Genomic DNA, 27574 nt, shown 5'->3' on the forward strand with positions numbered 1-27574 from the left:
AGAGACCACTACTACTACTGCTCTATCATAGATGTACAAATTATTGGTGTGCATTGCATGCCAATATACTTGTAACTAGGGCTCCCCTGATCCAGATCATCAGACCAATGGTCTTGTGCTGCAGATCCCAGGGCCCCTTTGGAGACTGTGGCTCTAGGCATTTGCCAAGTTTGCCTTCTTCCCCCTAACACTGGCCCTGCTCCCCTGGTGTGAACACTGGTCTACAGAGTCTTGCCAGAGTAATGGCTCTTAGCTCTGATTCTTCGTGGGGGGAGCTGATGTGGTATTGGGCCCCTGGAGCTGACGTGGTATTTGGCCCCTGATGCTGATGTGTTATTGGGCCCCTGGAGCTGATGTGGTATTAGGCCTCTGGATCTGACGTGGTATTAGGACCTTGGAGCTGATGTAGCACTGGGCTTCTGGAGCTGATGTGGTACTGGGCCCCTGGAGCTGATGTGGTATTAGATCCCTGGAGCTGATGTGGTATTGGGCCCCTGGAGCTCATGTGGTATTGGGCCTCTGGAGCTGATGTGGAATTAGGCCCCTGGAGCTGACGTGGTATTAGGCCCTTGGAGCTGACATGGCACTGGGCCCCTGGAGCTGATGTGGCATTGGGCCCCTGGAGTTGATGTGGCATTGGGCCCCTGGAGCTGATTTTGTATTGGGCCTCTGGAACTGATGTGGTATTAGGCCTCTGGAGCTGACGTGGTATTAGGCCCTTGGAGCTGACACGGCACTGGGCCTCTGGAGTTGATGTGGTATTGGGCCCCTGGAGCTGATGTGGTATTGGGCCCCTGGAGCTGATGTGGTATTAGGCCCCTGGAGCTGACGTGGTATTAGGCCCTTGGAGCTGCTGTGGTATTAGGCCCCTGGAGCTGATGTGGTATTGGGCCCCTGGAGCTGATGTGGTATTGGGCCCCTGGAGCTGATGTGGTATTGGGCCCCTGGAGCTGATGTGGTATTAGGCCCTTGGAGCTGATGTGGTATTGGGCCCCTGGAGCTGATGTGGTATTGGGCCCCTGGAGCTGATGTGGTATTGGGCCCCTGGAGCTGATGTGGTATTGGGCCCCTGGAGCTGATGTGGTATTGGGCCCCTGGAGCTGATGTGGTAATGGGCCCCTGGAGCTGATGTGGCATTGGGCCCCTGGAGCTCATGTGGCATTGGACCCCTGGAGCTAATGTGGTATTGGGCCTCTGGAGCTGATGTGGTATTGGGCCCCTGGAGCTGATGTGGTATTGGGCCCCTGGAGCTGATGTGGTATTGGGCCTCTGGAGCTGATGTGGCATTGTGCCCCTGGAGTTGATTTGGTATTGGGCCCCTGGAGCTCATGTGGTATTGGGCCCGTGGATGATTTTAAAGAGTTACGTAAGTCATGTGGAAGCTATAAGAATTAGGTTGAAGATATTTGGGTACTTATTGCAATACAGTCACTCATATTTAAGGTTTTGGGGTGAGCAGGACTCTTGGATTTGGCTTCCTTCTGTCACATCAATGTCTCTGCTGACGATATCGGAGCAGACGGATTCTGTCATTAGCTTCCATTTCCTGGCATTAAGTTTGGGAGTCTCTGTGGATTGCTCTGGCCTGAAGTTTTTTTTTTTCCTTTTTTTTGGCAGCGTCCTTAGAATAGAAGTAGAAGGGGGGCAGGATAGGGCGAGCACAACCTCCCATGAAAGAATGAGAAAGACAGACAGCTCAGGCCCACCCACCCATCTCTGCTCTCTGCTAACTTGTCCTGCACCCATCAGATTTCTTCAGACCATCCCAGAGGCTGAAGCTCTCTCCTCTCTTGTCCAAGGTATGGATCCCTGCACAGCTATATTTCTAATCCTGCATTGGACTATCTCATGGTCTATAAAACTGCAAAATGACATGTCACTTGGACTATGAAAATTCCTCTAGGGAATAACTATTTTGTGCAAGTAGGTGTGTGAGCGATGTAGCAGAGCTGTGTTTTTTCTCATTGTAATATTATTGTATGATAGCTGTGGTTTTACAGGTCACACTATTGTGTTATTTTAACTGCTATATCTATACTTATATACAATATAGTAACATTGTAAGCGTCTATTATATCTATATTATAACCTATCATTTATTTGGCACTAAGCTATTCTGCGGCGCAGTACACATATACTACATCACTTCTTTATCTCATATATACAGCAGTTTCATAGGGAACCAACTGACCTGTATCTTTAATTACTGCAATCACACCTATAGTCTCAATATAGTCACACATTGCAGCATGTATAGGGTTAACCGGAGCGAGTTCAGTTTGACTCTTGAAATTCCATAATGATAAGGAATAAAGTTTGCTGAGGATAAGGAGAAGGAATCTGAACAATCCACTCAGGAGAACACTTGATATGTGAGCAGCAAAGGAAGTGTTAGGAATGTGGATATGTATTTTATCACTGGGATATATTATATACTGTACATACAGACAGACAGGATATCACAATGTGGTTTACAGGTGAACCAACTCCAGGATTTTCTCCCAAGGGGTGCGAGGCTAAGTAACAAATAACAACGCTACGTTACTATCTATTACATGAGTATCTATTTCTTGTTTACAGAACTGTTGCATTTTTATCTGATATTACTTGTATTGTAACAGTGCTGTATATAATATATGGTATATATGTACCAAGACCTAGAAGTATGGATAAATGGATAGGCAGATAAAATGCTAGATAAGCAGAGTTCAGTTTATCTTGAGTCATGTTGTCTCATCTGATCATTCCAACTTTGTATGTCTTTCTGTCTGTTCAAAGACCTATGATGGATGGATGGACGGATGGACGGACAGACAGAGAGAGAGAGAGAGAGAGATAGATAGATAGATAGATAGATAGATAGATAGATAGATAGATATGAGATAGATAGATATGAGATAGATAGAGCTATCATATCTATCTTTCTATCTATCTATCTCCTATCTATCTATCTATCTATCTATCTATCTATCTATCTATCTATCTGATATCTATCTATCTCATATCTATATATCTATCTATCTGATATCTATCTATCTATCTGATATCTAGTTACTTATCTTATGACTTTTTAGTCTTTAGGTGTTAAGTGTTTTAAGGTTCTTAAACATTCTAATATAAAATATAGTATTTGATAACTTTCTGGACTCTGTATAATAGAGGAGAACAATAGACATAATATTATATAGTATACAGCATAATAACAACATAATAAGCCAATGTAGCAGAGCTGAGTTTTTCATTTGCTCCTTCCAATAGTACAATATGTTATCTTAGGGTTTGTATAAAGGACTGCTGGTAAACTCTGTTGTCTTAAAGAATTGCCCGGACTCTCAGACAATACCGTCTCAAACATTTCAATGACACGTTCAGCTCTGCTACATTTAGCTTGGTTGGGAACATCTGTAAAAGCAGTGGCAGCTGTTGTCTGTGTAAATTGTAGTTGTCACTGCGTGGCAGGGTCCTCTACAGTGCAGGGGGGGGGGGGGGAGGGGTTAACACAAGCATTGTCTGCCACATAAGCAAAAAAGGGGGGAGGGGTGGGATGTTAGAAAAGAAAGGAGGGGTACTGTTATGTGGGAGAGAATCAACTTTACAAAGTTGCTGGAGGCCCAGCTCCACCCTGCCTGGCTGTGCTCACATTACTCAGGCTGTGAGGAATGCTTGGTGCTATAGCAACATGGTCAGGTCCTCCTGTACCGGCTGATCAGCGCCCCAGCACAGGTCTAGGGGTGCACCTAGGTTACATCTGTATTTGAGGCCCATTCTTGATCTTATCATATATATTATTATGTTATTTTTTAAATTATATTTTTTTGTTAGTTTTTTATTATTTTTTTTTTTGTCTTTTTTATCTTTTCATTATATAGCGTTGTTACTGATTTTTATAGATAAAGATGGTGTACGATTTTTGTTTCCCATTGCAATGCCCCTTTAAGTCATCTACTATTTGGGAGGCTGCTGTGATAAGTAAGGGCAGCCGCTGTGCTTGTTGTCAGCACCATAGGATTGTGGATGTGCCAGATCACAAAGTACGTTCGGGGAGGACAATGATGGATCAATATGGCTCCCCCCCACATATGACCGAGTACAAGGGTTCCTAGTATCGGGGCTCCCAGAAGACAACCATAGACTAGTATCACACAGTGCGGCTGCTCATGGATTTTCAATGGGATCATAACCAGTTGCAGAATGAAGTGAGAAGACATTTAAGGCCAGGTTCACATGGTGCATTTTGGCACATTGTTTTTAGCCATTAAAGGAAGTTTGTCTCCCGAACCCAATATATCAACTCAGCCCTACAGATAGATAGGTTAGGGTTACCATAACCCAGCATCTCAACCCAGCCCTGCAGATAGATAGGTTATGGATACCTGAATCAAACAGTGTCTCCCCTTGTGATTCGCTGCCTCAGTTACTAATGTATTGCTGTTTTGTCAATAAGCAAATGAACTCTTTGGAGCGATGAGGGTGCTGCTCCAATGTGGTAAGTGGCAACTCCCTCATTGCTCCAGAGAACTCATTGCCATATTGACAAAATGACAATATTTTGGTGATGTAGGCAAATATTCACAAGGAGAAAACACTGTGTGATTTGGTGACTCTAACCTATCTAGCTGGGATTTGGTGACAGACTCCCTTTAAAGTGGCTAAATGTAATCATCTACAAAATGTCCATCTTTCCTTTAGGATCTTCTATTGAAAATTGTCAAAACTCGAGAACTGCATTGTGTGAACGTGGCCTAAAGAAAAGTATTGCAGGGTCTGTAACCTTTAGTACAAGAACTAGGAAACTATCACACATCATTTCGAGTATTAGTCTCCCATACAGGGCGAGGGACTCTTGTGGGCCTCTCATGCTCCATTACTTAAGTATGAGTGCAGACTTTCCACCTCTGGTGATGTCATAGGCTGCAAATTTTACATGTTGGGAGCTTTATCTGTGACAACTCCCCTTCTAGGACTCAGTACTGTTTATGTTTAAACTGCTTAAACACAATTTATATATTATAGAGTAATAGATAAATATTATAAAAACGTGTTTTTAACTAAACAATAACTTCGGCAATGATTGTAAAAGCTGATACTGATGGCCATAGCAATCACTAAACATAGAAAATACAACACAATTTTCCAGCTGTTTCACCATTAATATATTTTTTCTTTATCTAATATTTTTTACAATTAAACTGGAGAAATATATAAAGAATCCTTCTCTCTGTGTCCCAGGAGGATTGCCGACTACCCCTTACTCCTCCTCATCATCAATGTTCTGTGTGTGGCTGTAAGACAACTGGCTGGAATAAGAGTCTCCTCCCCCTGCTGTAGAGCAAGCTATTAAGCCCCACCCCTTGACTAAACCCCACCCCTTAGTCTCCAGCTAATAATGGAGCAGACCAGCAGGGGGATTAACCCCTCTTTAACTGCTATAGAAAATAATAAAATGTCATCCTTCTATATCTTTTTCAGTGTATATGGAATATAAGATAGAAGTAAAACACTATTATTTAAAGAAGGACTCCACATCTAGTATTTCAGCTTAGAGGGGTTGTTGTATGAAGACAGAATGAAGATGGTTCAGCGATCAATTAATCTCTGTGTATATCAAAGATATGGGAAGTTATGGCTGCCACTGTGGGGGAAATACGGTGTTATATTTTACTATGTCTGTGGGAAGGAAACCTCTGCAGTTACAAATTGCTTTATATTGTGCCAGCAGACGCAATTCTTTTCAGTTGTCAGTCAGTCTCTGAGGGTGGTCAATCTTGATAGTCTAATAGATTGTAGTAGTATTTGTCTCACAGTAACCTCAAAGCAAAATATGATCCATTTCTGATTTTAAGAAGGGAGCAAACCCCATAAAAGATCAGTTTATAGGGACCCCCTCTAAAATCCCAACACTGCCATATATATATATATATATATATATATATATATATATATATATCCCGACTTGTCTATTTGGTACACACTTGCATTCCATATGAAATAACCATTCCGAATATCCTTTTCTTATAACGCTGTGTTATGCTGTTCCTCTGTTATTCTTCCTACAAATGTATAAATGAATTGACAACTAGATCACCATGCTGTTGTCAATGGGGCGTGTCCTGAACATTCTGATACTGTCCGCACTGATTGGATATTGTTACAATGTGTAGAGACGCAGCCCCTACTGGTAACATCCAGTCATCAATTTATTAATACATTTCTAAGACGAATAACTGAGGAAAAGCACAAGATATATTTATGAGAAAAGGGGCTCCAGAATTATTTCATTAAGATTACAATTATTTAGTAAAATAGACAGGTCCTAGGAGGGGGCAGCTTCCCTTTATGGTAAACCCCTTTGCATGTTTGGTGCTTATTTGATAGCAGCTACAGCATAACTATGTTATTTTCTTAGAGTTCCTCCTCACGCCTCAGTTACACAGATGACATACTCCTCTCCTCCATACACTTCATTTTACGACTTCCAGTGGCTGATGACGTTGGTGTGATGATCCACATGTACACACAGTCCCATACACAGGTAGATTTTATTCAGGCTTCAGACCAAGATAAATTTCCTGCTCCTTCATTCCACAGCTCAAGATAGCCCCACCTGGGAGAACTTGTGTAGTGATACACTTTATGTCTATCAAATGTAGGGTTTTAGCTGTCTATATAATACACAGATGGGCTGGGTCCGCAGCGCAGGAGCTACTCTATGTCCATAAAATCTAGGGTTCAGGAATAGGGGATCCCCTGACCTTCATCTGCGAATGAAGATCCTACTATTTCAGGAACCCTCATAGAAATGAATAGAGAGAGATGCACTGAGAGGTACATTACAGTCAGTGTTACATTGTTCTATGATACAGGTAAAGCTCATTTTAACTTCATAAAAAATATTTCAAAAATGTTGTATTACTAACCAGTTGCTTATCTGATATGAGGACAATATGAATATGAAAAACCATTTTGAGAACTTGAGCTTACCATAATCTTAAAGTATTCAATGACTTTACATAGCAACAGCTACATTGAAAAGCAAACAAGGAAAATCCTGCTTTTATGGTAAAAAATTTGTCAACATAGATAAAATAAATGACATAGTATCAGGTCATGAAAAAGCACAAAGGAGCAAACATCTGCCATGGCCTTGGGGCCCCCAATATACAATATCTCTACAAAACAATGGATAACAATTGCCCAATGAGGTCTCCTGACTCTCTTCCACATGGGGAAAGAAGGATTGGCCTGGAGACCTCCATAATGTATATGGAGATCTTCTGACTCTCTTCCACATGGGGAATGGAGGAAATCCAACATACGCACTCTTCTTTTCCCTGTTAGGACCTAGTATATACAGAAGTCAAGGATAATCAGAATACAAATATAGTATTGGTCAAACTGGAATCATCCTCAAGTCATGGTCAGGGCATCAACACATGGAACCACTAGAGTAGCATCCAAAACTTTAGGAAGAGTAGCTTCTTCTACAGTCAAAAAGTTGAACTTAATATACATGGCATGACAGACTTGGACGGATGTATCTTCTTTCCACCTAAGTAAGTTGTGAAGATTCCTGGATGAAAGTTTGAACTAAGATATTCAATATTAACTTACAAATTCATATCCAAAGAAATGGAAAGAAGAAACTTCCTCTTCGCTATTTGAGAGGAAAAGACGCAAAACCCAATAACCAAACGGGTTAATGGCTACATTTGCTTCATCTTCCATGATGAATCCGGCCAATGTGTATTCCTCTGTCCATGAAGTGTACAAAGTGAAATCTTTCCAGACATAGACGAGGCTCAAGAAGAAGTCTCTTTTCATAAAGTTAGTTTACTCTTCTGAAATAAACTTGTTTTTTCCTTGCTCTGAGATCATGACGAGCTGAGGTTTGTTTGCTACGGGACATATTTCCCTCTATGGGGCCTTCCAACCAAAATACATACGGTTCTGTACTTCTGTATCAATGAGTTTAACATATGAGAGTTAGTTATTGACACGATGGGGGCCAACCAAAAAAAGAGCAGGGGTCACTTCATCATGGTTTCCTATAGCTATTATGCATCTGCAACTTTTTCTTGCCAAAACTAACAAAGAGGCTGAACAGGTAGCACACTCGTCAATGCTCAGAGTTTCTGAGATATATATTTCAGAGGAAATTGTTGAATCTATTTCTGTTCCTACATCTGTAAAAAGTTGTAGCTCTACATTTTCTATGTTGGTTCTCTTCAGACACTGAAAATTGTGCCCACTCTTGAAATGGTAGCGAAGAAGACTATGCTGTTATAGCATAGCCTTTAACTCTTCTTACGACAGTCTCAGCAAGGAGATGGACTACCCCTCCAGACTCACATCTGACTCATTGTAAAATAATGTTTTAATTCTTTTTGGAACTTTTTATTGATCCGATTTGGTATTAGAAAACTGATTATTGTGTCCAAGCAAAGTAAAGTTTGACATTAAAGTTGAGTGAATTGTTCTATATGCAGGACAGGCTCATAGCCCTATGGGCAAAAACTATTTATGCTAATTTTTTTGAAGGAAGCAGTCTGTGTAGTGAGGGTCTTGCTGCAGGAGCCCCAATATGAACTCCTATTGGTAGGGAAACCATAGTGTGAATCCTTATAGAGTTTCCGGGGTGATTTAGAAATGTTGTGAAACCATTCAACCAGGAATGAAAGTCCATTTCTAGTCCTCCAGCTGTGGACATATTTCTCAACTCCAAGGGCCCACCACTAGAATTCATTTTTGGGGTCCACTGTACACCTAAATGCAAATATTACCTGCCTCCCATTGGCAAATTCCTAAAACTGCCCTTACACACATTGTTTTCAGTTTTAGCCTGCTATCTAGACCTCACCTTGGATGGTTTCTGTCCTGTGGTCCTCTCAGTAGCCCGGTAACTCGTTCTTGCCTTAGATTAGGAGCTTCTTACCTGTGTTAGCAAGATGGTGATGGTAAGGAGTGGTTGGGGTTCACAAGATCAGGGTCCCACCAGCTCTCTTGTGAGCTAGTCTGAACCTTTATAGTCTTGACCTAACTGTTCCAGATATGTATATTGGGAGCCACTCAGTAAAGATCCTGTTGCAATTACCCTTTTGGCATTGCTATCAGTGGACCATAGTTACATAAATAAGTGATAGACTTTAGTCTGCAATATATCTATATAGAATAATTCACCGTGCTCCAGGGACAAGGGACATACACAGGGGGGTGATTTAACATTTAAAACTGTCCTCTTGCTGACCCAGGTCAGCCACGGTTCTCCTGAAAGATCTTAACCAGCATGGCCCTGCAGGTTATCAATAAGTGATCCTCCAATGAGGGGGCATGATTCAGAGTAATCGCCACTCCTGCGACTGCCTGCACCCTCTCTGCTGCTGGCGCTGTTTTGACATAGGTTGCACATTACTTGTTTGCTCTGGTGATACAGCACACTATCGGTCAACACTTACAATTAAGGGCAAGTGTGTAGACTGAGGCCATGATACTCTGTGGAAGTGCTGGGCATTACACTGTGTGACCATTATACAGAGTGTAGCCTGGTGAGAAACACACTGTGTATAGACTGAGGCCCCTTACACTATATGGAGGTTGGGGTAATATACCATGTGGGGGCATTATACTGTGTGTAGATTGGGGCCATGTTACTCTGTGTAGGCTGGTGAGCAATACACTATGTATAGACTGAGGACCCTTACACTATATGGAGGTTGGGGTAATATACCATGTGGGGGCATTATACTGTGTGTAGATTGGGGCCATGATACTCTGTGGAAGTGCTGGGCATTATACTGTGTGGAGGTGTGGGCCATTATACAGAGTGTAGGCTGGTGAGCAATACACTATGTATAGACTGAGGACCCTTACACTATATGGAGGTTGGGGTAATATACTGTGTGGGGGCATTATACTGAGGGCTCCAAACAGGAAATTTTACCATCTGTGGGTATTAGAGTGTAAAGGCACTATGAGGGCAATATATTTTGCATGGGGAGCTTGAATGTTATGCCCTGTCCCATACCGCACTACTCCATCTATAAACCGCCCACAATCTTATATACGCCCCTGAACTAGTTTATAGTATTAGTGAGGAGCTTTTCAAAAGCAAATGCCTGAATATATAAGGGGGCACTGCTGTCATCTCAGCCCCACTGTTGCTTTTGGTTAGTGAAAGTGTTTTCGCCCTCTGATCTGAAATGCGATTAAATAATCCTGTTTATTTTCAGGCTGTGGACATAAAGAATGTTCTCCCAGCATGCTTGTAACTAGTGCCAGGAAATGGCCAAATAAAACAGGGTGCTCCCAGCCTGCGCAGAGGCATTCAGGGCATCGCGAGTAAAGAGCGCTGCCAAAAGTGGCAGTAATTTTCCAGCCAGACACTCATGAAAGCCAAAAAAGCTGAACTGACCCCAACCCGAGACAGTGCACAGAGGGGGGATCTACGGCCAGGGAAAATAGAATGAAAGGAAGTTTTTGGCGGACTCTGACCACTTTACAAAGTGTACTGGGAATGAAAGTGAACACTTGTGGGTCCGTCTATTTGAAGGACTTATGTGAATATATAAAAGCAGAGATCCTTATTTAATATATGTGATGTAATATATAGTAGCAACAAGTGACGGGACAGGAAAGTTCAGAAAAATTATGAAAGTTTATGGAATTTAAGGAACTTTTTATGAATTTTATTGTATAGTGCTGAAGACTGGTCGCTATGATAGTTACCATGATCTGTACAACAAATGGCATTGACCTGGGGTATGGGCAGCTTAAAGGGATTGTCTTAGAATCAACCTTTATTACCTATATACAGTATCTGAGGCCTCACTTATGCAACCCGCACCATCTCAAGAATGTTCTGGATGGAATGTACTCTGACCCCCATTCATAGTGTGGGACTGACATACATATGTACTCTGACCCCCATTCATAGTCTGGGACTGACATAGATATGTACCCTGACCCCCATTCATAGTCTGGGACTGACATAGATATATACTCTGACCCCCATTCATAGTCTGGGACTGACATACATATGTACTCTGACCCCCATTCATAGTCTGGGACTGACATAGATATATACTCTGACCCCCATTCATAGTCTGGGACTGACATAGATATATACTCTGACCCCCATTCATAGTCTGGGACTGACATAGATATATACTCTGACCCCCATTCATAGTCTGGGACTGACATAGATATGTACCCTGACCCCCATTCATAGTCTGGGACTGACATACATATGTACTCTGACTCTCATTCATAGTCTGGGACTGACATAGATAGCTGAGTGCTAAACATACAAAGATGGCGCCCAGAGGGATTCTTCTTCACTACATATGCTTGCCTATATGTATATGATCCCTACATAGACCCATATGATTAGTATATTGCAGAAATAAAGCAACTCAATATACTAGCCATATTTTGGATATCCTTTTTCAAGGGTGATTCCACATCATAGTGGTGTGGAAAAAAATCTATCAAAAATACACATGCTTTACTGTAATTACCGTTGGGAGAACCATACATTAGATTACCACTATAGAAAACTATGGGGGGAGAATCATAAGGACCAGTATAATGTACACTAGTCTTAGATCATCACTGCCCCGCTGGAGGAGTAGCCTGATATTACTAGGCCTAATCCTAAATCAGGTACATTCTCCACAGGGCCTAACTGATATATACTCCAGCTTGTAGATTTCAGGCATCATTTACGCCAGAAAACTGGTGTAGATGATGATGATGATGATGATGATGATGATGATGAAGAATCTGGTGTGACAATAGTCCTGCCCACAACATGTCCCCTTTTTCGAATATGGCCTTAAAAACGACACCTACAAATTCTGTTTAAAAAGTTGCAATTTTTTTACTCCATTGGAGCTCAGTAAATCTACCCCAATGATTTTTACATGGGTTTATCTTAATGTAACCATTTTACCTATTGAAGACAATGTATCTGTGATGCAATAAGATATTTTTGATAAGTCGCCTTTACTCCCATGGCACATTGTTGTCGCACAGCAGGATTTATCATAAAGGTGGTGTGACAGTATCCTAACACAACTATTTTATATACACATCTGTATTCTTAGTATCCATTTACAAGGGCAATTTCCAGAAAGTTGGAAAGTCAAAGCGAATGTGCGATCACATAGTCACAAGGGAATATAGGTCCAATCTGCCAACATTAGCCTTTTATTTCTTAGGGGGAGTTCACACGGTGTAACGTGCCGTGTGTTGTGGCACGTAGACGCCGCAGGACCCTTTGCGGGCCGTAAACGCTCCCATTGATTTCAATGGGAGCGGGGATCGTATGCGCCGCGCTAGTTTGCGGCCGTGAATAAATGCACGGCCGCAAACTAGCGCGGCGCATACGATCCCCGCTCCCATTGAAATCAATGGGAGCGTGTACGGCCCGCAAAGGGTCCTGCGGCATCTACGTGCCACATCACGCGGCACGTACCCCCGTGTGAACTCCCCCTTAATCTTAAAATCCAGCTACATCGTCTTTTATATTACACTTTAACCTTCAACTGCCCCCCCCCCCCCCTTCTTTCCAATCATTATTCTTCTGGATATCACTCCACAACTCCAGGTTCTTCTCCTGGCTCTGTTGGGACTTGCTCCATGCCCTGGGCCACATGCCTCTCTTGATTTTGCAGTACGTTTGTGCTTGACATATACTCCTTAAACTCTAATGAAAAGCAAAAACATTTAAGTGTAACTCCCCCCCATGACATCCCCCTCCCCTAAAGTCACATTCACAGGGTTCAAGAAGCTAAGCTGTTTGGCTGTTTTTGCTGTGGAGCTTCCTAAGCCACCATCAGTTTTATGTTGTAATACTCATCTTATTATCATCATTGGTAGGTTGAACCAAAATTATTAGATCAAGTCTGTTGCAATCTTCATAACCTGCATGTATGGAATTCACTTTGGGTTCACCATATCTTTCATGCACATTTGCTTTATGTGATATGTACAGCCAATGTATGATGTAGCAAGCCCTTCACTTCTACTTTTTTTTGTCAGATCTGGTTGCACAATGAGAGTCTGGATCTTCTTCGTCTTGTGCCTGGCTGGCAAAGCACTAGCTGCACCTGTAAGTAGTCATGTACATGAAATAAAATCCCCCTCTTACTCGACCCTGACATACTGAAGTAACATAGTACTAGTGAGAAAGTCCATCTGTTATCCTACAGTGTTTGTCCGGAAGATCTTTTATGTTGAGGCGGTGTTGGGTTTAGATTCATGGGTCAGTTGTACCTTGCCGGGTTTCTCATTGCTGACAGCATAATAGGGGACTTTGCAAACCTCATTTACTTAAGCTTTACTACCAGGTCTTCTTATTTGGTCGAAAGCTGAACATGGTCCACTTAATGGCCCATAAAGGAAGTATCCTATTTGGGAAACATTTCCTTTCCTTACTATAGTGAGATACCCATTCTCTTTTTGATCTTTCATTGTAGTATCCTGTTGTTGGTCACATTTATGACAGTGGTTAACTAAGTTCTTCTCTCTTTAAGCAGCAACAGGATGCTTTGCCAGAAGAGGACGAGGTGATAGAGGATGTCGTGACTGAGGTGAGACAACTAACTTCTTACATTGATCGACCAAGTTCTCAGGAGCTTCTTTCATCTTCATTCTTTACCTTTACAGGAGACAGTAGTGGGAGCAAACCCTGTGCAGGTAGAGGTTGGAGAGTTTGATGAAGCAATAAATGAGGAGGAGGAAGAGGAACCTACCACACCTGAAAGTAAGGAATGCCCTCAGCTAATAGTAAGGGTAAAAACGCGTGTTGTGTGCAAGTTAATTTGTTACCAGCCCAACCAGGGGTGAACCTACCTTTTTTGCCACCACGGGAGGAGGGGGCGGGGCAGAGCGAAGGGGGGCATGGCGGAGCGGCGTTAGCAGACAGAGAGCAGGCAGGGAGAGGACCTGCTCTCTGCCTGAGCGTCAGAAGAGGCCGGTGGAGCAGCGCTGCGTCCACAGGGCTCCCCAATGCAGCGCTCGCTACCCGTGCCGGTCTGCGAGACGGTGACACTAAGCCAGTCCACGACAGCTTGTCCTGGACTGGCTTAGGTAAGCAAAAATGCCGCCCTCCCCAACAAGCCCGGCATGTTTCTAGTCTCATAGCACATCTTCACCATCAGTTAGGTAATATTTTATATCTATATAAAATATTTTATAGATGCAGGAAATATTTCACTGTATACTAGATAGATTTACCAGTCAGAGCCCAAAACTTGGGTATATATTTACAACATATTTGCACTGGTTTTGGTTACATACATACATATAAGAGAAAAGTTGATTTCAGTGGGACCAGCTGACTAATATGAATGGGAGCATCCCAACTCTCACGCGACAGATGGAAGACTAAAGGATCAGGCATGTTGAATCTTATCATGCCCAATCCTGTATTCACCAAGTAGATAAACTTGCTTTCCTTCATTGAAACACTTACCAATTCAGGCAAAGCCAAGTATGCATGTGATTAGGGGTGTTGGAAGGAATAAGGGCTAGTTCACACGTGAGTATAAGGGGAGGTTTTTGACAGCGGATTTCGCGTCCAAAACCTCCCCTTATAATGGTGGTCTATGGAGACCGCCGGGCTTCTGTTCTCCGCTAGCGGCGAGCTGCTGCTAGCGGAGAAAAGAAAGGACATGTCCTTTCTTCAGGCGGAAGCCGCGCTGTCTCAGTCGCGCGGCTTCCGCCCCCCGCAGCTCCCTCCTATGTCGGCTCATTCATTTGAGCCGACAGCAGAGGGTTAAGCCGCGACAGCGATGGTCGCGGCGGGCGGGTTTTGACAAGAGAGAGACGCGTCTCGCCGCGTCTCTCTCTGTGTCAAAACCCGCGCGGGCAGTTCACGTGTGAACTAGCCCTAACTGTTGGCTGAATAAGTGTACAAACAACAACTATTGAAGATGTACTGGTACCTTACCCAAAACCTTTCTAGAAACAATGACTATATGATGTGACTATTCTTTCTAAATTTGTATAAAAACATTCTTCCCATAGATCCTTGCCTGAACCATCACTGCAAGCATGGTAAGGTGTGCGAAGTAGATGAGAGCAACACTCCAATGTGCGTATGCCAAGATCCATCAACTTGCCCTGCAAGCGTAGGCGAGTTTGAGAAGGTAAGTCTTGAAATTTATCCTGTATCCACACTAAAAACTTAGGAATAATTTAGGACAAACCAATAACAAACCAGTAACACATTCCATGTTAGTATAGTTCCATATTTGGAAGATCTTGAGCAAAGTGACTCTAAAGAAAGTTCATTATATAAAAGAACAAATAAGAAATTGATACAGGTTGTCCAGTTGTCAGATTCCAGTATGGGCCTGAAGCGACACATTCAGAGTAAATACATTCCAAGTGGGTTGTCTGAATAGAAAAGAAGACAGAACTGTAGAGGACAAGTTGCTACACATAATGTGAACAAATAAAAGCAAAAATCAAGACTAAGAGAGTGAATTCCTTTTGAGAGCTTCCTCTTTGTGTTCTTTTGAGAACTTTCTTGATATTTTTGCACAATTATTGCAAGTCTGTTCTTTAGATATGGTGAAACCTTTTCAGAAGACCACTGCTTTGACCACCCTTTATCTGGACCACATTACATGCATCAGATTCTCATTACTATTATATAATATGCAAACTTTTGGAACCTCTCAAGCCTTTGAAAATGACCATTTGTCCCATCCATTTCTTTCATAGGTCTGTGGTACAGACAACAAGACCTACGACTCTTCTTGCCACTTCTTTGCCACCAAGTGTACCCTGGAGGGAACAAAGAAAGGACACAAGCTGCACTTGGATTACATTGGACCATGCAAATGTGAGCTCCTAAGATCTTTTTTCATTATATACCTTTGTTCCCTGTAAGCCCCTATTCCACATTTTTCGGAGGCCCATCATAGTGTTAGCGAAGACTATACAAGCTCTTATAAAAACTTCATTAAGTTGATAGATGAGTCCGGTTTTCAGAAGAAAGCCTGGATTTTGGTTTGCACCTAATTTAAGAACTGGTTGAGAAAGCGACTAAAAATTCCTGTGTCTAATTTGGCATGAATTATTCGAATAAAGTTACTTTAGAATAACTTGCTCCAACGTCTTGACTAGGATTCACATTTTCCACTGTTAGACCCCAGGGTCATTTCATTATGGGTTGCCGGTTAGAGCATGTGCAGCTCCCATGAGGGAAGATGTCTTCTACAGCTGCGGGGAGTCAAATGTCTGTATCCTGCTAGCTCAGCGCTCTACTTGAACACAACCAATCAGCATCGCAGTGTCCCCTAGGGAATAATTCCTGAAGCTCACAGATGTGTTCTAGCCTGCAATGAAATGTTTAATGTCGAACATTCTGTTCATTCACCATAATATTATAGTTTTATACCTGAATTTAGTTCAGTTCCAAGGCTATATCAGAGAATATGCAGGAGTTGGGGTCTTCTATAAGTGAACCAGCCCATAAAGTAGTGCCACCTAGTGGGCTAGACATCACGAACAATTACCTGGATTGTTTTTCCTACAAATATATCTGCTGTAGAGTTTTCAGAGATTAGAAAAAGACCCTTATTTTTCAAGAAACAGCGCCACTATTGTCTTTTAGTTCTACCTGGTATTGCAATTTATTACTTATTTACTTATGCTGTATTTCATAAGTACTAAATATTTCTTAGAAACACCCAGTAGGAGTCACTGTCCTGATATAGTAATGCACATTGTGTAGTGTCTGGTCTTTTGTTTGCAGCATAGAAACGCAACTACTTGAGAGGGAGAGAGGATTAACTTATGTTATTCAAGATCTTCACAGTGCACAACTCACTTCTGAAAAAGATACTTCCCCTATAAGTATGTCAGTGACAACAGGCGGGATAATAGACATTCCTGCGTCCACAAAGAAACCTCTGTGAAGTGTGAGAACCTCCGGCAGCCGACTTTGCTGCAACAAAGACTGCCCTGTAAAATGGTCTTTCAGGCACAAGAACAGTGCCAAAAATTATCTGAGCAAAGTGAATGGTGTCCGTCACCATCTTGATGCCTCTAGTTGATTCTTTGGCTTATGTGGTACCGGACTGGGGTGAAGGTCTGAAGACCTTTCATCATCTTCTTCTTACTGTATGTTAACTCAATGTAGTACCAGATCCTTTAATAACTGATTGGGATTTCTTTGGCTCACCAGAGGACATGACTCCATATCTATCTATATACGTAGCATCCATCATAATTTTAGTTATCACTGTACACACAGGACATATCATAAGATAAGATAAGATAAGATAATCCTTTAACAGTCCCACATTGGGGAAATTTCAGAATTTCAGAATCATCAGTAAGAAATAACGGGTTTATTGTGAACCTTCCCATAAGAAATAGACCCAAGACCTTTGGGATCCATTATTATATCTGAGCCCAGGCTTAACAGAGGATCCTCTAGTATTCTAGTTGGTTAGTCTTCTTAAGGCTGTATTCAGACAACTGAGAAGCAAAACAGTTTATTTTTCATGGATGTTTTGCTTCCTTGGGGAATCCTCTTTCATATAACCCTAAAATACTTGAGGGATCCACGGAAATGGACAAAAATAGGACATATTTTAATATTCATGTGAGCTTAACATTTCAGTAAACATATTGATGGCCTTCTCTTACAGTCATTCCTCCCTGCGTGGACTCTGAGCTGAGCGAATTCCCTCTGCGTATGCGTGACTGGCTTAAGAACGTCCTAGTCAGCCTGTACGAGCGTGATGAGAACAACAATTTACTCAATGAGAAACAGAAGTTGAGGGTAAGGAAACAAATATGTCCACTAAAGTACTCTTTGTTATGTCCCACACTACCCATATCCAAGGTTGGATCCCAATAGTGCCCTCATTCTTATGATGCTCAAGTAGCTTATGTAGGACAAGTAGCTTTAGAGGATAGAAGAGATGAATGGCCATAAATATAATGAATATTGCGAGTGATTATTGGGTTGTCCCACTATTGCCACCTATCACTTATTCACAGTGGATCACGGGGACCTTTATTAGTCATTACAATGGGGGTTGTGGGGGATTTCAATGTCTATGGAACAGACAAAAATAGAGAAGCCATACGTCACACCATTGGTGAAGTTGTTAGTTGTACAGATTAGTGTGCTGTCTAGAGATGAGTGAACACTGTTCGGATCAGCCGATCCGAACAGCACGCACCCATAGAAATGAATGGAAGCACCTGTGACGCCGGCCGCCGGCAAAGTCAGCGTCACAGGTGCTTCCATTCATTTCTATGGGTGCGTGCTGTTCGGATCGGCTGATCCGAACAGTGTTCGCTCATCTCTAGTGCTGTCATCTGAGATATACATGCTTATGCATCTTTCCACTGATTCATATGGTTTTCCATAGGAAAAAGGTTTTTGCCCCCTTACCAATAACTATTCCAAATAAAATAAAAATTGCATCTGCCAGATCAGATTAAGTCATTCTCTTTTCCATATCTACTAGCTAGATGGTGGACACTGCAGCAATGCATTATGGGTTGGGGAATGGATGTTCTGGATCTATTACCTATGTAATGAGTCAACATGGAGGGGTTGTGTCATATTCTGCAGCAATGTTCCAAATCTTCTTTAATTCCAGAACCCACAAGTTTAATGTTAGACTTTGTTCACACTACCCTTGTTAATGTCCGTTGCTGTCTTCCGTCATAGACGGAAGCCTCATCAGAAGCCCCTACAGAGGTAAATATATTATGGAATTCATTCTACTGTCACTCCAAGTGTCATCTGAGTGCATTCCACTGCAAACTCGGCCCCACATCAGACAGTACAGTCATTTATGTGCATGGGGCCGAAGGATCCTTTTTTATCATATTGTGCGCCAATCGATGACATAGCTAGTTAGACAATGCATGTTTATTTTCATTTACATGTTGCAATGATCATGAGGCTAATTAGTTGTTTATTAACCCCTTCCCCGCTAAGCACAGGGAACCACTAGTATAGTATATATATATATATATATATATATATATATATATATATATATATATATATATTGTTGGCAGCACATCCCTGTTTACACTGACAACAAATGGGGATTTTTATGTCATCATAAAAGGACCAAACGAGCAAGTTAGGAAATAATCGGGAATGAATGCTCAAATGAATGTTTGTTCAGATTCAGTAATATATGAAGGAAAGACAATTCAAGACTGGATATCTTACACTACTTCAGTTGGAGATCATCCACAACGCATTTCTAATTCTCACTTTACTATGATGTCATATACAGGTGAAGAAGATCCATGAGAACGAGAAGCGCCTGGAGGCTGGAGACCACCCCGTGGAGCTGCTGGCACGTGACTTTGAGAAGAACTACAACATGTACGTCTTCCCCGTGCACTGGCAATTCGGACAGCTGGACCAGCACCCTATTGATGGGTAGGTATTATTTCTGTGATTGTGGTGCAGAACCATAAAAGTACCATAAATGGTTTTCTCATATGGAACATATCTATTATTACATCTGAGACATGCATACACTGGATAACTTGAATAATCCTGTGCCACTATTGGAAATAACCTGTTTGTAATACATCTGATTCCTAGATACCTGTCTCACACTGAGCTGTCTCCTCTCCGTGCTCCTCTTATCCCCATGGAACACTGCACCACCCGTTTCTTCGATGAATGCGATATCGACAATGACAAATACATTGCTTTGGATGAATGGGCCAAGTGCTTTGGAATCAAGGAGCGTAAGTACAACAACACTACGATGAATACAATTATACCATACTTATATATAAGATAAAAGTCCCATACACTCACATATACAGCACAGTCACTTGACACATAGCAATGTCAGGGCTTATGCAAAATGCCATGTTATGACGCCATATTTTAGGGACCTGTTATGGTTTCAACTGCCGGAATAAATTATGAACATTTGTATTCAATGTTAGCAATGAGATTAGCTGAAACTTTAGTGTAAGTAATTGATACACAAAGTATATCAGAACATTGAAGAGTAAGGGTCATCTGCCAGTGCTCACTAAATTTTAGCACACTTATCTTTTGTGGCCTGCATATAGTCTCATACATTGCAGGCTGCTCGGTACCATTCAGTGTGAATCCAGCAGATAAGCTTTCATCTATAGATCAGGGCTACAGATGGCTTGGTCCTTATCCCTTATATCTCCAAGCGGGCATTCATTTTGATTTACATACCTTGGATTTGTTTGTAAAGATGTCACCATAGACTTGCAGTCAGAACAGCAGAGATAAGGGGCACAGACAAAGCCATCAGACAGCTTGTTGGACTTCTCCCTGAATGGGACTGAGCAGTATGCAATCTATGAGAATACATGAAAATTCCTGAAGACAAAAACTGCAAAATTTCCAATAAAAACCAATAGCAAATATGATTTTTTATCTTATAATACAGACATTGCAATAAAACATATTGTATAAACTAACATATCCCATTCTGTTTGTCTCTTGCAGAGGACGTGGATCAGAATATGATCTTCTAAGCAACATCAGTGGATTTTGTCTCATCTGAAAATATTTGTGTAATATTATTTTGTATCTCCTCTTTCACATGCTAGTTTGTAATATTTGTCTCTCGGGGGTTTGGGCGGCAAAACAAAAAAAAATGGTGCTAACTTTAGAACAGATTCTATTAACGGTGCTGAGACCAACGCAACAAGATGCATTAGCGCACGAGGAGATGACAGTGTGTCACCACTAGCTCTGAAATCCATTGTTTGACCCAATCGAATTTCTATCTTTCATCTTTTTGTCTTTTCTAATGTTTCCATCTGTCCAACTTCTGACTTCCAATTTTTCCTTCTTCCTAAGAACAAAGATGAATAGAGTGGCTTACAATGCTAGCTTCAAACCTCTTGTTGCCTATGTTCTCATTCTATTCCATGGCTACCCCAAATGGAGTGTTAAAGCAGGACTTTAACCCCTTCTCTGCTGGAGTAGCCCCCCAGCATTTTGTCGAGAGACTCTAGCAATGAAGGGGTTAACCCCTGACTGGTATGCAGGGGAGGGCGGGTGGTGGGATTTCATATGCCATGGGGCACGCTTCCATACAGTTTCCATCGAGCACAAGAGTGGTTCTCCTGGAATGTCAATGTTGATTTAGAGAGTTTGGCGTAACAATCGAAACTGAGGCTCCTTAAAGAATAAAACATTGAAAAGTCTCTCCTTATATTTTGCATTCACTGAAACTGCTTCTTGTCACATGCTTTAATGTGTAGACTGAAATAAAACATCATGTTTATGATAGATTCTTCGTACCCAAAACTGTAGTGTCAGGATTATAGTCTACATAGAGTACAATGTGACTCAGATTCCCTTGGATAGATCTTCAGTTTAGCCATAACTTCACTTGGGAATCTTTCTTACTTAATGGTTTTATATGCCCCTAAAAACAACAATAAGCAATGGACTGAGAATGATGGAGGCCCATGGATGAAAATGGTCATGGAGCACATACCATGTAACATCTAATTCACTGCTGGACATTGCCGCCATAGTTGTGTCACCTTGCCACATCATCCAGTGATATTGTGCTGAATAGTAAGCAGCCATCGGATGATGTGTCTACTTTATTACAGGACTGTACTAGGGGTGCAACATCACTGCGGACTGGTTCTTGCACTGAATAAATAAGACTTTTTTGCCCCAATTTTTCAAAGTCTTTTGTGGTCTTATGAACCACACCATAATCATTTACTAAGTTCTCAGTTCTGTTTTTCGGTTCTAAATATTGTGAATCCCTTTATAGATATTTAGAGGATAAGTTACTAATAGTGGCCAAATTACTCACACCCCCTTAATAAATTTGGATGAATCTTTGCTTGTTCTCGCACTTGAAATTAAAATGTATACTGCCATGAGTAGGTACAGACAAGGTCAGATACATAATATATATCTGTCAGACCGTTGGGGGGTGCAAGAAGTAAGAACTTGCAAATGTCGCCATGCACAGAATTATTAACATGATTTTCTATAGGATAGATAGATTATAATAGAATGTTAACCCCTAGAAGGATTAAATGAAATTAGTTGTACAAACCTCAAAAACTTTTGGAAAAATAACCATACCCATAAAGCTTTATAATAACAGATTGCAATTTCTGAAACTTCACAGTTTCTGGTTATCCTTGGATGTTGCAGAAAAAAAATCTTGTCCTTCCCTTTGATGTGTCTATAGTAAGAATCCCTGTGAGCTAAGCCCAACCCCGGAAAACGGTCCGCATGTGCCCACTAAGTCTAGTTCAGACAGGTGGAGAGAAAGGAGCCATTGGGCAGGCAGTCTTATGGTTTCCCTAATAAGTGGCATTCTACGGCTTGTATTGTAGTGCTCACACATACAGCTTTAACAGATACGCCAAGCACAATTTTTAATACAATACAGTAAAATAATGGTCCTCAGCCTAAAATACATGTAATTCAATAATAAAAAAATGCGGCGGAGGTGTACATAGCTTTTAAGAATGTTTCCATCTGCCTTGTTCAGCTGTTTCTGTTACTTCCATAGAGTTCAATGGAGATAGACAAGCACATGCATGGTTGGCCTTAGGATAGGGATTATTTTTTATTATTTTTTTAGTCCCTCACATAACTTGGCTGGCCTTAGGATACTAATTCTTTATGAGCCTCTCACATAGTATCTCAGTACACATAATATAATGCTGCTATATACTGTACACACATAGAAGCCTGAGTTCACATCTGCATAGGAGGCTCCTTTTTTTGCCAGAGATTTGACCACGACATGTGAACTAGTTTTTATGGGAGCCTTAACAATAAAAAAGAAAAAAAAAAAAGAAAAAATAATAATAATAACTATTTATATAGCGCCAACATATTCCACAGCAGGGTACATGGACAGACAGTATTTGACATTACAATGTGACAAAGAATGAACCTATCCAACAATAGAAGTGAGGGCCCTGCTCGCAAGAGCTTACAATCTATGCGACTTATTACAAACACTTATTATCAGTCAGATCTTGATATTCACCACAGTGTATTTTTCAGCCTTGCTATAACATAAAACCAAAAAAAGTCTCAATTTTGGCCCTGAAACTCTGCGCTATTTATTCTGTGCCAAATACCTACACATGGACGGTGTAATGTGATCGTGTCCGGTCTGCCCCAAGCTGCCTCTCTCTAGTCACAAAAGGTGCAAATACATCAAGCACTGAGAATGCAGAAGGAAGACTGGAAACTCCTGGCATGGGCAGAACTGGCCGCCATCCACCTTGTGTCTGAGAATGACCTGTACACTTGGCCAGACCACACAGAGAATCTGACTATTGTGAGATACAAAAGGGTTTCCTAAGCTCACCCGGAGCTAATGCATATTACTTAGGAAATTGAGACACTTCTAAATTAAGCACAGAAGTAATCTTTAGCAGTGGGGGCTCCTTCCTGGTCCGAGCCCTCAAATGTAGGGCACAGGATATCTGGAATGTACAGCACTAGATGACTCCTTTACTATATGAAGACTCCCTTCCAGGAGATCAGCTCATCTTTGAAGGTTCTGCAAATGAATTTCCGAGATGTAACTTCAAGGGGTTGCAGTAAAGGTCATAAATCCTGTGAAATCCATTGCGGCCCCGGCACTGGTGCTCTGGCGGTCCTCACCAGTCTCTATTTAGCTTCCCTGTAGAGATAATGCATACATACCTCTCAACTTTATGGACTGTCAAGAAAGAGACTTATAGCTCACTGTGTGAAAGTTTTTATGTGTTTCCAGATCTATATGCTTGAAAAGGTTTTTTATTAAAATATTAGCACAAGCAATATATGAATATAAACACTGCAAGGTCTAAAATACACAAAATTCTGACATAGTTTCTGAAACAACAAAATTAAAGGGATTCTATCACTACGAAAACTCATTTCTAATTAAGCATATATCACATAACTAGCACATACCTTTTTTTTGTAAATCCTCACAGGCGTTTTTGAATTATCCCACTTTTATTGAGATGCTAATTTGCCTCCAGCGTGCACCCGGAAGTGTCTGTGATTCTCTCTGAGCACTGCTTGTGTGATCTGTGTACATAGGGGGAGGCTGCTGCTGCTGACTCATCAGCCTACCTGTATTCACCTCCCCCCCTGTACACACGCAGCAGACAGTGCTCACTGAACTTCCGGGTGCACGCTGAAGGCTAATTAGAATATCAATAAAAGCAGGCTAATTCAAAAATGGCTGGGAGGTGAGATAGTGCAGATGCAAGGGTGGATGTAGGATTTTCCAGTGGGGTTGGGACATGACAGGCAAGCTCACCCTACACTATAATGACCCTACTTGGTATAATACCCCTCCTTGTTGCCTCCACATAGTATAATGCTTCAGCCCAGCCCCCACACTGTATATTGACCCCCAATCTCCACAGAATGTGCTGCAAATATCACATCGAGTGACTTAGGGGGAGTTCACACGGAGTTACGTGCCACGATATTTGGCACGTAGACGCCGTGGGACCCTTTGCGTGCCGTACACGCTCCCATTGATTTCAATGGGAGCGGGGATCGTATGCGCCGCGCTAGTTTGCGGCTGTGAATAAATGCACTATATAACAATAGGGACACGTGTGAAGCTGAACTGCCCATGAGGAAACCCTGTGCACCACTCCAGACCAGAAATACACTCTTACTGAGAAGCCAACACCCATACTGCACATGGCGCTCTTATAGGTCTTATGTTACCAACCCATTTCCTCTAAATTCAGAATAACCAAAACTTCAGACCTCTAAGACACCAAAGGAAGAACAGACAACAGAAAAGTATGTGGGTAATGGACATCTGGATTGTCTATTATCACAAGCCAGCCGCCCTGGACTGGTCTGTACTGGCTTCCCTATGTATAAGTGAGGACGTGGAATACCACGTGCAATACTGTATTCTGTAAGGGATACAACTCCCCTACACACCAGAATAAGGTCTACAAAGCAGTGACAGCTGCTACTATATAACAGGGAATGTGTAGTAACATTCCCTACAAACTTGGGTCACGTGGGCCTTCTCCAGCTGGTACCTCCATACTAAGAGCCATAACATTCCCTCAACCTGCTATCCATCAGTTCCTTCACAGCCTGTGACTCCAGCTGTAGCTGTTCCTCCTCCGGCAGAGAACAACATTCCTTCCCACTGACTTCTCCCAAGTCCCTGCCAGCAGCCGACCACAGCCAGGCAGATGTGCTCATGTAATAAAAGACTTTGCTTCCGTAACCCCTGCCTGTCTGGAAACTCTCATTATTTCCATTGCAGTATTGTCATGCTTCGCAATGCATTCGCTACTCTCTGCAGAGCTGTACTCATTCTGGGGCTGCCTTATAGACATCCATGTATTATTGAGGTTTCCAAAATTTATACATTTCCCATTAGCCAAAATATCCACAGAATTGTATATAAAAATGCACTACCTGAATGGGAAATCCATGATGTTCTATAGCATCATAGATACGTGTGAGATGATAGTTACTGATCTTGGACCACCCATTCAAGAAGACCAGCCTGCACTTTAGATCAATGTTTCAGTGGAATTGGCTGATCATGTAATGTACATGGAGGTGTTCAATCTTCATGTAGCCAGCCACCGCCCCACTATATGGCACCAGCTGTATCAACGTGGGAGAGGTGAAGACGCAAGAAGTCTCTGAAGGTGGAGTCAGTGGAAGGTACTGAAGAGCATGGTAAGCTGGTCTGGAGAGTCTACAGAGTAGAAGAATAGAAGGAGGTGCCCTCACCTGTAGAGACAGGTCTGCTGTGCCTAAGCTGTCTCTTCTTTGTGTCTTGCACCTCAGTTGTTGCCAGTAAAGCAATCTAATACTCACAGCTATTTATCTGCGTCTGTGTCTACCAGCTCTTGCACCTTACATTCAGAAGAAAGGATTGGGCTGTTGGATTTCAATATGCCTGCTCCTTTCTTCACAAGGGGGAGATGCCCGTCAGTGGCTTACTACTTACTACTTCTTCAGAACACATGCACTGCCAAGTGTTGGTAGAGGGGGTAGTCAGGAGGTAGTGTGGGGGCAGTAAAGTAAACATTATACCATGTGGGTGCCAGTTAAGCGGGTGTTATACTATGTGGGTGCCACTAAATCGGGTGTTATACCATGTGGGTGCCAGTAATGCGGTGTGATCTTTGCTAGTTACACTGTTGGTAATAGCAATGATAGTGTGTCAACAATAACACAGGCCAACGACCAAAAAACATTTTCTTGAATAATAGGCTATTTCCATGTATTTTTGTGCGCTGAAACTGAAAATGACCTCCAAATTTGTCTATCATGTTTCAGTACTATCAGGAGGGGAGGGGGGAGTTCCTCACCCCTCTCACAGTACAGCGCTATAGGTGCTGCTGTGGAGAAGGACGTTCCTAACAGACTGTAAGGAACGCCCTTCTGACTGTAAAGATCTACGGTACTGATAGCTCTTTACCCGGGGCACAGATCGTGAAAGCCGACAGTGCGCTGAATTCAGCGCACTGTCGGCTTTCCAGCAGTATATACAACTGCCTGTGCCCAGGCATGCTACTGTGCATGCTACTAGGTCAGCAGTCAGGATTTACTAAATTCCCATGTTTTTTGTGTAAGTGGGACAGTAAACCTTCTTTGGATAAAAAAAGAATGGCCTGTTCGTCAATCCCTTGTCAATCCCTGTTCTGCGGAGGAGCTTGGTTGATCTGAAAAAAATTTTGCTCCCTCCTCTTCACATTAAATTAAGCATTATGAAACAACTAGCAGTTACCCGTGACTTCGTCTACGGGTTGGCGGTGAACTGCTTATATTTCTTGTTCCTCCATCTCTGCCCTCAGCTTGTTTTCCCACCTACCCGCGACTTCCTTCGCAGCCCCCCTGACCCTGGCGCGAACCACCTGCATCGCGGCCCGTGGCCCCCCACGTCCCTTTCCTTGCGGCTGCGGCAGGCCCCTCCTACAGGATGGTGGGTCGGGAGGCAATGGCCTTGCTGCTGCGCCTCGGCCCCCCCTCTTTCCCGTTACCTGTGTCCCCGGCCCTGCCCTTACCCACCACCTGCTCCCCCGGCCCCCTGCCCCCGTATAGAGATTACAGTGACCTCCTACATCTCCCCCTTCCCCCCAGCACCAGCCACCCGTGACTCCGGTGACCGTAACCCCCCCTCCCTTCCACATGTGCAATCTGGGGCCCCCCCCTCTACGCACCCTCGGCCCTGTGGTACCATTTCCCCCCCAGCAGAACCCCTCCCTAACCACTACCACCTCCCCCCCCCCGTTACACACCACCTGTTGTAACCCCCCGCCTCCGCTAAGCAACCTGCTGATCAATGTCCCCACAACACTTACCATGATGATGCCGGGGAGCTGTGTGTGTCGCAGCTGCAGCTTCAGCAGTCATGTGTGGTGTTACCCGAGGCGTCTGTGTTCCCAGCCGCAGAGTACGGGGGTTACATGCGGCTGGCCGTGTTCGGCCGGGTTCCGCTGCTGTATGGTATGCCGGCCTGAGGCAATGTGTGGCGGCCCGCATATGAGCGGCGTATGGAACCATGCGGCCAGCCGCCATGTTCGT

At 42.7% G+C, this 27574-nt stretch overlaps 1 protein-coding gene across 2 annotated transcripts; it reads left to right on the top strand.

Annotated features, from left to right (window-relative positions):
• The first annotated feature begins 1657 nt into the window (after positions 1–1657).
• Positions 1658–21207, top strand: SPARC (secreted protein acidic and cysteine rich). Of its 2 annotated transcripts, none has more exons than XM_075274910.1 (10): positions 1658–1799; positions 13039–13108; positions 13533–13589; positions 13666–13762; positions 15028–15149; positions 15730–15850; positions 17667–17800; positions 19287–19435; positions 19604–19752; positions 20501–21207. In XM_075274910.1, exons 2-10 carry the CDS (start codon positions 13052–13054, stop codon positions 20527–20529), a joined length of 915 nt encoding a protein of 304 aa, XP_075131011.1. In that variant the 5' UTR covers positions 1658–1799; positions 13039–13051; the 3' UTR covers positions 20530–21207. The 2 variants fall into 2 exon arrangements, with proteins under 2 accessions (XP_075131011.1, XP_075131012.1); XM_075274911.1 differs by having other exon boundaries at positions 13536–13589.
• The last annotated feature ends 6367 nt before the right edge of the window (positions 21208–27574 follow it).

This window comes from Leptodactylus fuscus, chromosome 5 (assembly GCF_031893055.1).
Source record: "Leptodactylus fuscus isolate aLepFus1 chromosome 5, aLepFus1.hap2, whole genome shotgun sequence".
NCBI classification, from domain to species: Eukaryota; Metazoa; Chordata; class Amphibia; order Anura; family Leptodactylidae; genus Leptodactylus; species Leptodactylus fuscus.